This window comes from Pseudophryne corroboree, chromosome 6, assembly GCF_028390025.1.
Source record: "Pseudophryne corroboree isolate aPseCor3 chromosome 6, aPseCor3.hap2, whole genome shotgun sequence".
Taxonomy (NCBI): Eukaryota; Metazoa; Chordata; class Amphibia; order Anura; family Myobatrachidae; genus Pseudophryne; species Pseudophryne corroboree.
In genome coordinates this window covers 57655126-57672733 of record NC_086449.1, presented here as the reverse complement: position 1 = coordinate 57672733, position 17608 = coordinate 57655126, and the positions used below count along the sequence as shown (strand labels likewise).

Below are 17608 nucleotides of genomic sequence, written 5' to 3'. Positions count from 1 at the left end.
GCTAGGAAATCTCACCACAGTGGACCTGAATCTACTGGCAAAAACCATTACCTGACAGTTAAAAACAAAAAACAACCTACTCTTTTCTAGAAGAGATGTACCAATATAAGATGATGCCTTTAATTTTTTGTGGGGCCATAAGCAATGAATAATAGTTTTTGATGCACAACTTAATAAAAATTTTTTTTTTTTAAAGTGGTCAGTCATGCTCCAACGGCTTTATTGGTTTCTCATATTCAGTTCACAAAAACAAGGATTCTTTAATCTGCAAATAATATTCACCAAAAGGGAGAAGAAATTCTCCAAGTTGACATTTAAATTGGTGATAGTCTACTGCCTTTTTCATCTACAGATAGCCATTACAGACAGATAGAATAGGCCAAATGATCAATCTGGACCTGGTTCTGGCTTGACCACCCTCTACCAGCCCTTTCCCCATCAAAAGCATCTTGTCACAGATGGGCTGTCCGATCTTACAAAACACAGCTGTATTACAATATAGGAACAAGAGTGCAGGTGCACCATACACCATTAAAATGATAACAACCATCATATCCAAGGTTCTTGGCATATATTGGCCAATAAATAAGCTGGCCCACCTTCTTCACGGTGACCCAACATATCAGATTTATGTGGTAAATATGATTACTCGTGTATTTAAACAATTGGAAAGTAACTGGAAATATAATGAGATTCATGATCACTTTGGTGGTCTCATACTATAGAAGTATTATGCAACAGAATATTCATATTATATATATTTTTTTTATGTAGAGTTACATTATCTTGTATATCTTTCAATGTGTTTGTTTTATGCTGTTTTCATCCACTATAGATTCCCTCAACAAATCTGATAGCAGAACCTGGTAAGAAACAGTTTGTCTATGTCACTGTGAAGTCCCCCAGATGCAACCTGGAGAAAGTCGTGCTGGTGACTTATCAGAGTGGATACATATTCCTACAGACTGACAAACCTCTCTACACTCCGGGATCCACAGGTAAAGAGATGCAGATATACAGTTTGTTTATAACATGATAACCCCTGCCTTATTAGGTCTCTTGGAACTAATAGCTCATGTGTTGGATCGTTCCACCTATTCACTGGTAAACAAAGGTATTGTCACATGACACCCGAGGTGGCATTATGGGATGAATTCAGCATCCCGTCGGTCTAGATGGTAGCTGTCATGTGATTGACAACGGAATCCCGACACCACTCAAGAGACTGGCGCCGGAACACCGACAGCCGACATCCTGAAGGTAAGTATTGGGGTACAGGTCAGGGTCTGGGTGGGGAGGGTTCAGCATTAGGTGGTGTTAGGGTTAGGCACTGGGGGGGGTTAGCCGTAGCCGCCAATCATCAAGGGTTAGCCATAGCCACCACCCTCCAAGGGTTAAAGTAGGAGATTGAGGAGGGTAAAAATACTTACCCTGTCTGGTGTCGGGATCTTCAGTGTTGAGATGCCGCTATCACGTCATGTAACCACCGGCATCCGGACCGTCTGTATTACAGACCAAACCTGGTATTATATGTATTTTCTGCACTGATTTAAAAAAAGGTCTTAGAATCTATCACCCATAGATTTAAAGTTACACTCTCTTTAAGAATATTTATGACAATATATAACTTATTTATGGAGCGTTTAGGGAGTTTTTTTTTTTCCTTCAGTAAAATATACATGTTTTATATTATACTGTTCTGGGAAGACTAAGACAATCGATTAAAAATGAGAGCTTTGGTGGTTAGTTGAATTAGGCTGAAATAGCTGCAAAAGAGCCTTTTAAGACTATTTGCTGGAACTTCTTAGATAAACATAAGCCAGACAACTTCGAAGAAATTGTGGACAATTTTTTGAAATCTTACAAGACCATGGGATGTTATATGTCTTTGAAAATCCTTTTCTTGGGGTCGTACCTTTATTTATACGAAGCAAATCCTGAAGCACTCAGTGATGAACATGGCGAACGGTTCCACCAGGATATTCCGTAATAGAAAAGTGCTATCAGGGAAAGTGAGGCAAAATACGGCGGAAAAAACTATACTTCTACATTTTAAGTGAGTTAGATGTTTATTTACTAAGCCTTGGATAGAGAGAAAGCACAGAGAGATAAAGTAGCAGCCGATCAGCTCCTTACTGTCATGTTACAGGCTGAGTTTTAAAAATGACAGTTAGGAGCTGGTTGGTTGGTACTTTGTCTCCATCCATTTTATCTCTCTCTATAAGGCTTAGTATGTAGACCCATTAATAATTTACTACTGTATGTATGTATTGTTAAAAAACCATAAAATTGTAAACTTTAATTGGGTGTCAATTCTAGATGTTGACATTCCACACTGAGGCCTTTTTACAGAGGAGGGGGCCCATGTGCAAACTCCAGGTGCCTCCCCCCCCCCCCCCCTTCTTCAAGGCACTGTAGACTCTGGCATTGGGCCAGAGGTTACTGCACTTGCGCAAGTCTCTGGAAACATGGCGCCTGTCATGTTCCGGAGACTAAATTCCTGTTGTACATGTGCGGCTGCCATTCTGCCAGTGATTTTTTTACCACGGCTGGAGCTCCGACGTGGAACTCGGGAATGGTAAATAGTAAAACATGGGTGCAATCAGTAGCGGGACTTTTGCCCGGGGCGCCGCCTTCCGGACGGCGCCGCACCATGGCAAGATCCGCTGCTGCGCCCCCCGCTGCCGCTGCCCCTCGCTGCCCGCTGGGCAGGGAAACTAGACGCTACGTGTCTAGTTTCCCTTCCTGGAGAGGACCTTCACTGTAATGATGTGCGGTGCGCGTTGACGTCATCGCGCACCGCACAGCAAAGGTCCTCTCCACGAAGGGAACTAGACGCGTGGCGTCTAGTTTTCCTTCGTGGAGAGAACCTTTGCGGTGTGGTGCGCGATGACGTCATCGCGCACCGCACATCATTACAGCGGCGCTACTACTGTACAGGGGGCGTAACTGACCACGCCCCCTGTATGAAGGCACGCCTTCTATTGCTGCCTGGGGCGCGACAATAGTCTGAACCGGCCTTGGGTGCAATGTGTGTGTTGTGGCCCACCCTGGACCCAGGGGCCCGAGTGCACCGCACACATTGCACCCATTATTGAAACCCCAATGGTCCTCATACGTCATTGCTGTAGTCATGCCAAACAGCCTCTCTTGGCATGCCAGGTACCGTGATACTCTACTAGCGTAGAGCAGATTTTTTGCATCTTTTTTTCCTGCAAGTGCTTCTTAGTCCATACTTGCCCACTCTCCCGGAAAGGCCGGGAGGCTCCCGAAATTAGGGTGGCACTCCCGGACTCCCGGGGAAGGGGTCAAGTCTCCTGCATCCAGCTCGCCCCCCGCCACACCCCGCACTCCTCCCGCTGCACCCCACGCCCCCCCACCACTTTCAGCCTGTTAAATAGAAAAAAGGGGAAGGACGATGATGCGATTGCGCTAATTTGCATAATCATAGCCCCACCCCCGCTCTGCAATAGCAATAATGTGGGCATTACAGAGCAGGGGCATGGCTACAATGATGCAAACACGTCACCACGCCCCCGTACCACTTCCTCCACGCCCCCTCTTGAGTGACCTGGTTGCTCCCTCCCGGAGGGAGCAGCCACAAAGTAGGTAAGTATGTCTTAGTCACAACGCAATGTGACTGGGATGCACTTGGTGACTGTGTTCATTCATTTGATATGTGACTCTTGCATACCTATGTGCGACTGAGTCTTTGAATCTGAATATGAAGTGCTATAATGCAGCGGATATGTTTTTTTTTTTCATGCCAAGTTCTATTGTGCTTTATATACAGACTCATTTGCACACAGATATACAAGTGTCACATATAAAATTAATCAAAACAATCTTCTGGTATGTCCTAGTTGCACGGCGTTGAGAGTAAGACACATTTTTTTGGGGAAAAAAAGACACCCAACACTAGCAGAGTTGCACGAGACCTGTTAGTTTACTCACACCAGGCATCTCCCGCAGGATGGTGTATTGAGGTTAGATGTAAGAGATCACATGTGTAGTATCACCCAGCGATGGACTGGGGTTTAAAACGGCCCGGGCATTTGTGAGCGCGCACTTCATGGGGGCGTACCTCCACGATGTATGGGGGCGTGACGCAAGTCATGGGGGCGTGGACTCATGGCACCCCCCCCCCCATTTCCATGGAGACCAGTGGGGGCGGCTGAACCAGAGATCCAGAGGCTGCGCTGCGCACGGCCTTCCCAGCTCTCTGAGGGACCGGATGGCATGTGCCAGAAGTGCCAGATGGCCAGTCCGGCCCTGGTATCACCTATAGGGGGTGGGGAGTGGTTGTAGATTCCCATTATTGGAATCACATGCAGTTTTTCTCTACTTAAGTTCTAGCCTGTAGGCTGTGCATTTATTTTCGAAGTGTGCATTTTTCTCAGTGTGATAAAGTTGACACATAACAACTAACAACAGCATTCCATCAGCGTTCAATCGAAGTGAAAGAGAAGGAAAACAGGACACCAAACTAACAAAACATAGAAATCTGAAGAACTATTAACAAATGTAAGTTCTCTTCCTCTTCATATCATTCACCTCCTAACTGTTGAATCTGAATCCTTGAGCGTATTGTCTACAACCGCCTTACTTCCTTTCGTTCCTGTAGACAAAGGAAAGAAGAGAGAAAGAGATCTGTCTCCGGTGCACATAAGTTTTTTATAAAAATTTACTTTTATTATTTCCTTAAAATAATTGGATTGAATCTACTATTGCATCCAGAATTACCTGGATGCACTGAATGCGAAATATTAAAACAAAACAAAATATAAGGTGATACGAAAATAGACAAGACTGTGTGTAATAAAGAAAAACAGAAATAAATTGGTTAAAAACTCCCAGCTGGGCGTCTTTTATGTCTACTAGCTGATGTATATTGTCTTATCTGACTAGTAACAGTATTTTCTAATACAATAGTGCTACAGTAATAGAGGAACAGATATTTGCTTCTGGGTTTCTCTGAAATATTACACTAATGTTGCTCTTTGATTCTCCCAGATTAATAACTGTAACAATGTTGTTGTACTGGCTCATCTAGAGGATTCTGGCACACTGCCCAGATTATTATAATGAGTGTTTGCAAATGACTGCTGGTTTACCTCCAGCAGGTTGCAGGGAAATATTGTTAAATCATACAGTATGTTCCTATATTGCCAATTATATTATAGTATATAGATTTTTAGGTGGCCTTTAAATTTGTATATATAAAGGCTTGGCCTATTGTCAGCATAAATAAATGATGGTAGAAATTGTATATATATTAAATGCTGCAGGCCTACTTAATTAGTGAAATGCTGCAGATCACTCTCAAATGTGTGTGTGTTATAATCACCAAAGAATGTTCGTTTGCACATTAACTGATACTGGTGGCTGGTTGGCACATATATACATATCAGATTTTATCATGTATTTGCATAAAGAAATTGTATGCATGTATAATTTATCAAAAAGTCTCCATGATCATAATTAATTTACAATTTATTTATATATATGGATACCTTTAGTATCTAATATAAGAGTGCTGCCGCATTTAGTAAGGCAATATACCATTAGTTAACACTCTTATATATAGGAATAGATATATTCTGTATGCCGTGATTAAGTTAGTAGTCACAGCCCCACACTGTATAGTACGGTACAGAGCGTTAATGATTACGGCGTGTGTGCCATCCCATAAGTGATTTGCTGGCGTGCACATAAAGGTATAGATTTTAGTATAAGCTTTTCAAAATATCTAATATAAGGGTGCCGCCGGGGTCACACATACACACTGTGTTATACTGCACAGAGCGCTAGTGATTAAAGCGTGTGTGCCTTCCCATATGTACTTTACTAATATGCACCGATGAGCACCGATTTTAGAATCAATTTTTAGTTAGACATTTAGAATAGACATGTAGGACGCCCAGCCGGTGCCGTCCTACGTACGTTTCGCAAAAAGCTTCGTCAGGGTTTTAATATTTCGCATTCAGTGCATCCAGGTAATTCTGGATGCAATAGTAGATTCAATCCAATTATTTTATGGAAATAATAAAAGTTAATTTTTATAAAAAAACTTATGTGCACCGGAGACAGATCTCTTTCTCTCTTCTTTCCTTTGTCTACAATAATGTTTAGATCTGTGGTAGCACCCCCTACTTATATACTCTTATAATAGAAAAATTAGTAACAGGGGTTTTCTCTCAAGCATATATTTTGTAACTCATAATAAATAAAATCAAGTTCATCTGAGTCTCCTGTGCAACAAATTTCCCTCTTCCCTTTTCCCTTTAATGTGATCTTCCTTTCGTTCCTCACACTCACTGCTTCCGTCCTCTCCACTCCACTGAAACTGCCCTTACAAAAGTCTGCAATGACCTCCATGCAGCCAAATCTAAGTGCCACTACTCTCTACTTATTCTTCTTGACCTCTCTGCTGCTTTTGACACTGTGGACTACCCTCTCCTTCTGCAAATCCTTCACTCCCTTGGTCTGCGTGATTCTGCCCTCTCTTGGCTGTCTTGCTACCTCTCTGACCATTCATTCTCTGTCTCCTCTCATGACTCCACCTCCCCGTCACTTCCACTAACTGTAGGTGTACCCAGGGCTTAAAGTGGTCCTGGAGAGGTGGGGAAGTACTCATCTGCTCCACGACCCCTCCCCCTTAGCGTGCGCCTTTTGCTTCAAAAAGGGGTGTGGTCACACAAAGAAGGGGCGTGACCACACAAAAGTATCCCCAATTCAAAATAATGCCTCACAGTAGCACAATCTTATTCACATTGCCCGCCCCACATAATTACAGAAAGTGATCTGAGCATCTGCAGTACAACATGCACAATAAAAACTACAATGCAATTAAAGAGTACCTGAAAAAAAGCAGTACCCGGTCACAAGATGTAAAATCAGAAGTACATAATAAGCATATACACAGTGTAGTATGAAATGCAAAACTCCCAAATTGTGACAGCACATCTTCACCATCGCAATTAGACAGGTGTGAGCAGCACTACTCTCCTCATCTGCTGCTTGTATGTAGGCCCAGCCAGCGATGACAGTAACCGTGCCCGCCTCCTGCATGGCTGGACACAGCTGGGGCACAGATGGGCACATGCAGGGTCTCCCTTACCTTGGTGCAACATACTTTGGAAGTAAATGATGACTAAGATGAAGGATCCCAAGCAACTGGCCAGCACCATCCTGCACATGCGATTCATCCTCATGATCTCCGTCAGAGCCTGCTTCATAGCGGCGGTCGGCAGGGGAGGCAGGCAGGTGGTGTATGGCGGCGGGGCAAGCGGCAGCAGCCGGTGCGTGTGCTGTAGGCAGGGTGCGGATGGCGCACTGTGAGCTTGGAAACTTGCTGCGGGCGAAGTGCTGCCGGGAGGGCTACGTGCATGGGCTATGCATGTATCCTATGCATGTGTGCGGGGGGACAATGGAATCACGGGCTCCGGTGGTCCCATTATGCTGTGCTGCGGGGAGACAGACTCGTTGGTCCCTGTATCTGCATAGGGGAAGAAGGGGCTGCTCTTTTGAAGCTAGCGCTGATTGTGCACCAATCACTTATCGCGGACCGTTGGCCAATGAGAAGCTGCCACTTGGCAAATTCTCATTGGCTGGCGGTCCGCGAGCCATGATTTTGAAATAGCCGCCCCTTATTTTTATTGGTGCTGCAGCTGGTTCATGAACCGGGATTGGCTGGCGGACGCTGCAAACTTTACAATGCAGCCGTGACCTGATGCTGTGGCCGTACGGAGGCGGTACTGGTTCTGCCTGCAATTAGAGGTGACGGAATGCAGTTCCACCCTGTTCCGGCCCACTTTAACCACAGTACCCCAAGGTTCTGTCCTTGGTCCTCTCCTTTTCTCTCTCTATACGTCCTCATTAGGTGAGCTCATTAGTTCTTTTGACTTCCAATATAATCTCTATGCTGATGACACTCAAATCTATCTTTCCTTTCTGGACCTCTCCCTTGCTCTCCTCGCTCGTATCTCCAACTGTCTCTCCACTTTCTCTTCTTGGATGTCCCAGCGCTTTCTTACACTTAACATGTCTAAGACCGAGCTGATCATCTTCCCTCCATCCTGCGTAACCTCACCTCCCACAATTTCATTATCTCTTGATGGCACTACTATCTCCGCTAGCTCCCAAGTGCGCTGTCTTGGAGTAATCCGTGACTCCTCCCTCTCCTTCAAACCACAAAATCGGCACCACTTACAAACCTGCCATTTTCATCTAAAAACTATTTCCAGGATCAGACCCTTTCTGACCCAGGATGCTACTAAGAAACTTATCCACTCCCAGGTCATCTCCAGACTGTACTACTGTAATCTCCTCCTGACTGGCATTCCTGAAAAATACCTCTCCACTCCAATCTATCCTCAATGCTGTTGCCCGGCTCATCTTCCTCACCAAATGCACTACGTCCACCTCTCCTCTCTTACAAGAACTTCACTGGCTCCCCTTCCCTTTCAGAATCCATTTCAAGCTTCTCACACTCACAAAGCCCTCACCCACTCCTCTCCCATCTACATCTCTGACCTTATCTCCCTTTACACTCCCACCCATCCTCTTCGCTCTGCTAATGCACGCCGACTCTCCTGCCTACTGATTACTTCCTCCCACTCCTACCTCCAAGATGTTTCACGTGCTGCTCCCTTTCTCTGGAATTCCCCACCTCTCCCCATCAGACTCTCCACCTCTCTACAAAATGTCAAACGGGCTCTCAAGACCCACTTCTTCACCAAACCCAGCCAAATCTCATCCTAACCCTCTTTTCGACGCCCTCTGTTTAACCCATCTTTGTCACCTCTGCCTGTCTACCCCTCCCCTTTAGCATGTAAGCTCTCACGAGCAGGGCCCTCTTCCTTCATGTGCTTATCCTTTTCTTACTTTAATAATCTTCAACTGCGCTAAATCCCACAGTCTTCTGCCATCTGAAACTTATTTCAGTGTCATCTGCTGATGTAGCTATGTTTATTTACCCTGTACTTGTCCTATATTGTCTTCAAGTGTAAGTTGCTGTTTTCCTGTTTTATTTGTTTATGTACTCTGTAATTGGATGCTGCAGAACCCTTGTGGTGCCATATAAATAAAGAATATTCTTCATCTTCTTCTTCTACTTATTATTATTATTATTATTATTATTATTATTATATTCTCTCTTGGGACAAAAAGTAAGAAAAATTTTGTTAACCAGTGTTATGGGTTGACCTGACCAACAGTACAACAACCTAAACTGGAGATACTGTACATAACAAAAACATGACCGAAAAAACAAAAATATAGAAAAAATTCACTTACAAATTAGTGAACATGTGTATAATAGAAACATAGAAACATAATAACAATTTACGTCTAATAGAATTAGGATATTAGAGCCATGTAAAATATATACAATTTGTTTCTCTAAAATGTATTGCTCTGAAGCATGTAGTATTTAATATGTAATTTTGCTACTTTGTTTCAACCAGCAATTGGTTTTCTAAAATGCCATTTGACGATATTTCATTATGCTCCACAGGTAAAGTTTAGTTTTTAGATTTTTGTAGGGTTTTTTTTTTGGATGATCATGACATACCTCATTTGAATTGTTGCATTACAATCATTTTATCATTTTGTTATAGTTTTGTTAAAGGATATTTCTTTATTATATTATATGTGTGTGTATACAACTGCAATATCTATTATAAACAAATGAATATATACCAAATGAAACGTAGAAAAAATGGAAAATGCAGGTGCACATTCTAAGCACTAAAAATATTGATCATGAAAACAATTATAATAAGCTCTACAATTTTACATGGGGTACTAAAAATAATGTTCTTAGCACATGTTTGGCCAAAAACCCATGCCCACCTACCACATCATGGTGAACCTCATCAGGTGGGCCCTAATATCGCTAATACTGACCTATTATAGAAATGTGGCCAAGTCTTAACTATCATAGTGCCCATTCTATTATGTAGATAGAAAAGGCAAGGACCTATACTAATTAATGGCTGGTAGGTGCAGTGCTAGTTCAGATAGAAAGAGTCTCCACCTTCTAGTGTTCATATATACAGAATTACAGAGGAAAAAGAGGGACTGAACTGCACACTAAAATTTGAAACATAATAAGAGGTGCTACCATGCTAGACTAGTGCCACACAGAACAAATACAAATGAAGGTGCCCACTCTAAGCACTAAGAATACTGATACTCAGAACAATTATAATAAACTACAATTTAACATGGAGTGCAAAAAATCCGGTTCTTAGCACATTTGGACAAAAATGCATGCCCACCTACCACATCAAAGTAATCTCATCAGGTGGGTCTCTAACATTCCTAGTACTAACATATTATATAAATGTACCCAGGACTTATCTATAATTATGCACATTTTAATATTTAGACAGCAAATGCAAGAACCTATACTAAGTTAATCACATATAGTAAGGGCAGGTGGGATCCTCACATACCTACAACACTCTAGAGATCCCGTAGGTTTTGAAAAGGCCTGATAGACACTCAGAAATGCGTAACACTCAATATTATTTTTGAAACCGGATAAAAAAATTGTAGCTGAAGTGACATTACCCTCCAGGCATGAGATTTGGCAACAGCCTAGTGCAAAAACATATTTCATACCCATTCATTGTTTCCTCCTGCAGCCATTTCACTTACATACATCCAGTTATTTTTAAAAGCTCACAGATATTAAATATCCGTATATATATATTTATATATATATATATATATACGAAGGACAAATAATGCTATCTCGCCGATACATATCTAGGAATATCTTCAGGCGCAATAAAACTTTAATTCTATATTAAAAAATGTATACTTTGGTGAATATACTGATCGCTTCTAGTAATGAGGCATGCAGTAGCCTGAAATAGGTCTACTAGGTACAAATAAACAATAATTATAGAAAGGGAGTGCAATATTCATACATCTATTATAATAATGAAAAATCACAATGGATCCGACATGTATCAAAACATAAAAACAATAACACACTTAATACTTGATTTAGACCATCCAAAACGTTATTGATGTCCAGCTCCCAGTGCTAAAAAAAAATCACTGAATCAAGGATTTATATATGTAGTCACACTGTATAGATTAGCTTTGTTCCCACTCTTTATAATATATACATCATTAGAATGTTATGCTCCCGATAAGGTTGCTGTTATTAGTGTTAAAAACACAGTTCAGTTTTTGAGCACCATCAAGGAAAAAAACGTCTACTTACATACCTTCCAACTTTCTGCTTTGTCAAAGAGGGACACCCGCGCTCCTGAAAAGGGGGCGTGGTCTATTAAAAGGGGGCACGGCTTCACGGTAGGACCCGCGATCATGAACCACGCCCCCGTTTTCATCACACAGGGGCCATGCCCAGCACTCCGTGAGCTGCTGGCATGCCCCCTCTCCTCCTGTCTCCATGAGCACAGCATCTATTCACCGCTGCTCTGCAGGTGGGACAGCATGATAGTCCCAAAAAAACTGGACTGTCCCGCGAAAATCGGGACAGTTGGGAGGTATGTATTTATAAGAGTTCTGACAGCAAGATTCAGGTGGGTATTAGACGGTGCGTCTCACATTTGCCCTATAATTAGTGCTCTATTCTCACCCTTTTTGCAGTATATAGATCAGCGCTATGCTCCTCCTCTGATGTAACTCACGCCGTAGATCATATATAACACAGTTCAATTCTCAAGTGCTGTATATATTATAGCCGTCTGCTCGATCAAGCAGTCCTAGTAGCAAGACCGAGGTAAATAGGAAGCAGTGTATTCCTTTACACAGGTATTCCGGCAAAGAGGGACGGCGCTTTCTGCAGTGTAAGAACGGCAGGACTGGATTAATGGTGGTCTTGTTCAGTAGATAATAGATAAAGCACCCTCCCTCCTTGCCGTACAACTTACATCACAGGTGCCGAAGAACCTGTTTAAAGGAATACACTGCTTACCATTTACCTTGGTCTTGCTACTAGGACTGCTTGATAGAGCAGACAGCTATTTATTTATCTATTTATTAACAGTTTCTTATATAGCGCAGCAAATTCTGTTTCGCTTTACAATTGGAAATAACAATGATATAACAAAACTGGGTAATAACAAACAGTCATAGAGGTAGGAGGGCCCTGCTTGCAAGCTTACAATCTATGGGGAAATAGGAATGGATACAGAAGGATAGGTGCTATCTGTTGCATAGTTGTCCACCAGATTGCAAATGTTCTTGGTGGGCTGTATGATATGGATTGGCCACACAGCAATGATGAACCGGGGTCGAGAGTAAGGGAAAGTGAAGAATGAGAAGACATGTGAGGATGTGTGTGGACTCTGCAGAGTGGATGCAATTTGATAGGAAGGTTTATGAAAGTTATGTGGGCGGTTCTGGAATTTGATACGCTTGGCTAAATAGGTGAGTTTTCAGGGAACGCTTGAAGGTTTGGAGACTAGAGGAAAGTCTTATTTTGCGTGGTAGGGCATTCCACAGAGTGGGTGCAGCCCGATGATAGTCCTGCAATCGTGAGTGGGAGCAAGTAATGAGTGTGGATGAGAGATGCAGATCTTGTGAAGAGCGAGGAGGTCAGGTTGGGAGATATTTTGATAAAAGAGAAGAGATGTATGTTGGTGTAGTTTGGTTAATGGCTTTGTGTGTGAGTAAAAGTATTTTATATTGAATACGGTAGAATACAGGTAACCAATGGAGAGACTGACATAGTGGATCTGCAGACGATGAACGTCTAGCGAGGAAGATTAGCCTCGCTGCTGCAATGTACTGTAAAGAGCACTTGAGAATTGAATTGTGTTATATATGATCTACGGCTTGAGTTACATCGGAGGAGCATAGCGCTGATCTATATACTGCAGAAAGGATGAGAATCGAGCACTAATTACAGGGCAAATGTGAGACGCACCTTCTAATCTCCACCTGAATCTTGCTGTCAAAACTATTATAAATAGACGTTATTTTCCTTTTATGGTGCTCAAAAACTGAACTGTGTTTTTAACACCAATAACAGCAACCTTATCGGGAGCATAACATTCTAATGATGTATATAATATCAAGAGTGGGAACAAAGCTAATCTATACAGTGTGGCTACATATAAAAATCCTTGATTCAGTGTTTTTTTAGCACTGGGAACTGGACATCAATAAAATTTTGGATGGTCTAAATCAAATATTAAGTGCGTTATTGTGTTTATGTTTTGATATATGTCGGATCCATTGTGATTTTTTATTATTATAATAAATGTATGAATATTGCACTCCCTTTCTATAATTATTGTTTATTTTTAAAAGCTGTTTGTAAATATGAGGCATTCATTTGTCTAACTGTCCGCTCTTGAGGGCCTGGTTTAAGAGCGGACACAGCAGCATCTTCTGCAACCATGCAAACACCGCTACCAAATCCTTCCCTAGTGTATGGTGTGGTTGAATGTGCTAGGATGGAGACGCCCATTTTTAGCACAATTGGGGGGAGATTCAAATGTTTGAAAAGTCAGTTGGGAGTCTGTTTTTTTCCTATCTAACAGACAGGACAAAACAGACTCCCAACCGACTTTTCAAACATTTGAATCTCCCCCTTGGTGTGCACTTATGCACCACCATTGGTTACACCATCAAAATTTGCCCCCGCCTTATAGCAAGTGCAATTTCTTTGTCTGACCCATGTGGATTGCGTGCAGCTTAGAACCTGACCCAGATTGGTCTATTACGCATAATGGGGGGTAATTCTGAGTTGATCGCAGCAGGAATTTTGTTAGCAGTTGGGCAAAACCATGTGTACTGCAGGGGGGCAGATATAACATGTGCAGAGAGAGTTAGATTTGTGTGGGTTATTTTGTTTCTGTGCAGGGTAAATGCTGGCTGCTTTATTTTTACACTGCAATTTAGATTGCAGATTGAACACACCACACCCAAATCTACCTCTCTCTTCACGTTACATCTGCCTCCCCTGCAGCGCACATGGGCCCTCATTCCGAGTTGATCGGTCGCAAGGCGAATTTAGCAGAGTTACACACGCTAAGCCGCCGCCTACTGGGAGTGAATCTTAGCTTCTTAAAATTGCGACCGATGTATTCGCAATATTGCGATTACTAACTACTTAGCAGTTTCAGAGTAGCTCCAGACTTACTCTGCCTGTGCGATCAGTTCAGTGCTTGTCGTTCCTGGTTGACGTCACAAACACACCCAGCGTTCGCCCAGGCACTCCCACCGTTTCTCCGGCCACTCCTGCGTTTTTTCCGGAAACGGTAGCGTTTTCAGCCACACGCCCCTGAAACGCCGTGTTTCCGCCCAGTAACACCCATTTCCTGTCAATCACATTACGATCGCCGGAGCGAAGAAAAAGCCGTGAGTAAAAATACTTTCTTCATAGTAAAGTTACTTGGCGCAGTCGCAGTGCGAACTTTGCGCATGCGTACTAAGCGGATTTTCACTGCGATGCGATGAAAAAGAACGAGCGAACAACTCGGAATGAGGGCCATGGTTTTGCCCAACTGCTAACAAAATTCCTGCTGCGATCAACTCGGAATGACCCCCAATGTGTATCTGTTTCTCTCTTCCCATGCAGTTCTCTACCGGATTTTTACCATGAACCCTAGTCTGCAACCTATGAACAAACCAGTGATCGTGGAATTCCTGGTGAGGCCGCTGTTCTTTCCCAATATTCATTTTATACATACAGTAATTACAGAAAATTGAGACTTGCATAAAAATAACTCATTAATTTCTTTGTTTTCTCAAGTAAATTATCAGGAACTTTCAAGTTACAGCCTCAGATGTGATAGTATTAGATGAACATTATTTCATTCATCTCTTATATGTACAAAACATTCTCTACTTAGCATTTTATAACAGTTTTACCAACAAATACAGACTTTCGAGATCGTACCGATGTGTTGTGGATAATACTCATCCAAAACTTAGCTCTGTATTTTCTGGAGGACAGAGCAGACAGCACTGGACATATTCATACCAATTGCACCGGCAATAAGTATTAGGTGAAAGCAGGTTACCCCAGAGCCACACAACACTGAGCATGTGCTGTTATGGAATCAGACGTGTTTTATGTATGAATTTTGTATATCTCTCTTCCAACCATCCTGTTTGCCCATGTCTTTGCTCTCGTGGATGTCTGTTATTGCTCAGTGGTACTAATTTTACAAAGACAGTAGTGCCTCTAATATTATGATGCATATTTTATATTGTACATATTGGGGGTCATTCCGACCTGTTTGCACGCAATGGTTTATCGCTGCGGTGTGAATAGGTACGGAATGTGCATGCGCGGTGGGCACAGTCCGTGTACGCGACGTTCCCCGGCGATAGAAGTCGCCGGGTTACGTCGCGTCTACCGAAGGAAGCGGACGCAGAGCCGACCGCAAAGAAGATTGACAGGAAGAAGGCGTTCCAGGGCGGATCCGGACCGTTGGCTGCCGTTTTCAGGGAGTTGTAAGGCAAACGCAGGCGTGTCCAGATGAAAGGAGGGCGGATGTCTGATGTCAGAGGCGGCTTCAGCTTCGCAGGTATCGTCGCACAGGGTAAGTAGGTATAGGGCTGGTCTTCTGCTTGAAAATTTTTTAGCATAGCAGGGCTGCACAAGCGATCGCAGCCCTGCTAAGCATTAACACACTCCCCCATAGGCGTGGACTAGTTGATCGCAGCAGCAGCAGCAAAAAGTTGCTGGCTGCGATCAACTCGGAATGACCACCATTGATCACAAAATTTCTATATAAACAATATTTCCAGTTTTTCCTTCAGGGATTAACACAAAAAGATGCTTGGGGCTACTAACTCGTGAGCAAGCCACATAAAGCTGCCCATGGGAGAAGCAGCTGGTCCTGTGATCTACGCCTGCAGTCCTTAGCGTTTGCTCCTGCGACTTGTTGATCGTCATAGCAAAGTATGCGCACACAGGAAACTGCAGGCGCTTGAAATGAAAGGGGAGGGGGGGTAAGGGATATACATGGTATAAACACAGTCTCACCTGCCCCACATCCCATTACAATCTGCCTCAATTAGGTTCCTCTGCAGAGAAGTCACTTTAAGGGGTCTATTGATGAAGCAGTGAAAAGAGTGGAGAAGTGAGCCTGTGGAGAAGTCGCTGATGGCAACCAATCAGCTGCTCTGTACAATTGTATAGTATGCAAATTATGAATGTTACTTCAATGCTGATTGGTTGCCATGGTCAACTTCTCCTCTGGCTCACTTCTCCACACTTTTCACTGCTCATGAACCCTAAATCGAGTTCCGCTGCAATAGAGAAATCTAGGCCCTATGCCATATTTACATTGCACCTTCCACAAATAGCAGCAATCAACAAACTTTAGGCCTTGGTAGCATCAAGAGAAACCACCACAGCCCCTGGCACTGGGTGTTTGGCCATCTGAAGATGGTAAAATAGGCAACAGAGATTCTGCATAGTAGACGTCCCGATCATAGGGCCAGTCTGGTCAAGGTGCACTATGGTGGGAAGTTTAATCTAACAGCAAGCATCTTAGCAAGAACTTTAAAATCAATTGACAACAAGGATACGTGGCCTAGTTCAGAGGTGGCTACAGTGTCTATTTCAGGTGCAAGTGGCCAATGTTTTTAGAGGCCCCATCCATCAGATAACAAGGTCCCAACAAAAGGCCTTATTCATGTTTGTACGCACTTGCCTCTGCAGCTGCGAATCTGTAGGCTATGGAATTGCTAATCTTCGCAAGTGAAGCTGCTGCCCAGAAAAGAAGACAGACGCCCCCCGGAGCCATTGCAAAGTCCTTAGCAACTGCGTACGCATATGCAGCACTGTTGCAATAACAAGGAACATGGGCTTCTTGAGGAAGTCTATGGTCGCGCAGAATGGGCACGGCAGTAGCGATGCTGGCGCCATGTTTCTTTACAGATATGATCACAGCTGAAGGCAGATACATGCCTTGAAAATTCCAGCGACACACTCGCGTTTTTGCTGCCACTCCCTGTTACCTTCCTCACATGGTCCCGTCTTGTCAATCACTCTGTGCATTAAAGATCTCACTGCAACTGCCATTGCAAAGGTTCCTCGGCACATGTGCAGTATGATTGTGGCACATATGCAGTTTGCCGATACTTGCTCACTTGCGTGAACTTCCCGGCAGTGCGTGAAAAGGAAACATGAATTAAGCCCAAAGTACTGAACTCCAGAAGCCACAGACACCGGGATCCAGCAGCAGCAGCAGCACACCACAGACCCATGTCAGGAAGACCAGAAGACAGAAATGTGCCCAGCCGAGCTATAGCAGTGGCGGGGGGCCCAAACAAGACACCGGAGGCACTACTGGAAAGAGGAAATCACTGCAACTTAGGTAGTTAGAAGACCCACAGGATAGAACAGGATAATCAGGCTGAAGTTCCACACTCCGGCTGAGCAAATGATTCCTTCTGTGCTTGATGCAATCACATCTGTTATGACACCTTTCTCTGGAATTCTTATCATGCATCCCCATGTCTCGTCCTTTTCCCCTACTGTGATTTGCATTATTCTCAGCACCCCTATCTGCATGGAAAGCACATTATCACAAAGCATTCAAAGATACTGTACAAAATAATTACTTCTGGACTTGCAGTGCCGTTCCAAGGATTTATT

At 43.3% G+C, this 17608-nt stretch overlaps 1 protein-coding gene across 5 annotated transcripts in view; it reads left to right on the top strand.

Annotated features, from left to right (window-relative positions):
* LOC134936121 (A.superbus venom factor 1-like) overlaps nt 1–17608 on the top strand; it is a 283470-nt gene that overhangs the window by 19289 nt on the left and 246573 nt on the right. For all 5 annotated transcript variants that reach the window (XM_063931033.1, XM_063931031.1, XM_063931032.1 and 2 more), the window contains exons 3-4: nt 836–998; nt 14573–14643. In XM_063931033.1, coding sequence (XP_063787103.1) covers nt 836–998; nt 14573–14643 — 234 coding nt within the window. The remainder of the gene's footprint in view (nt 1–835; nt 999–14572; nt 14644–17608) is intronic.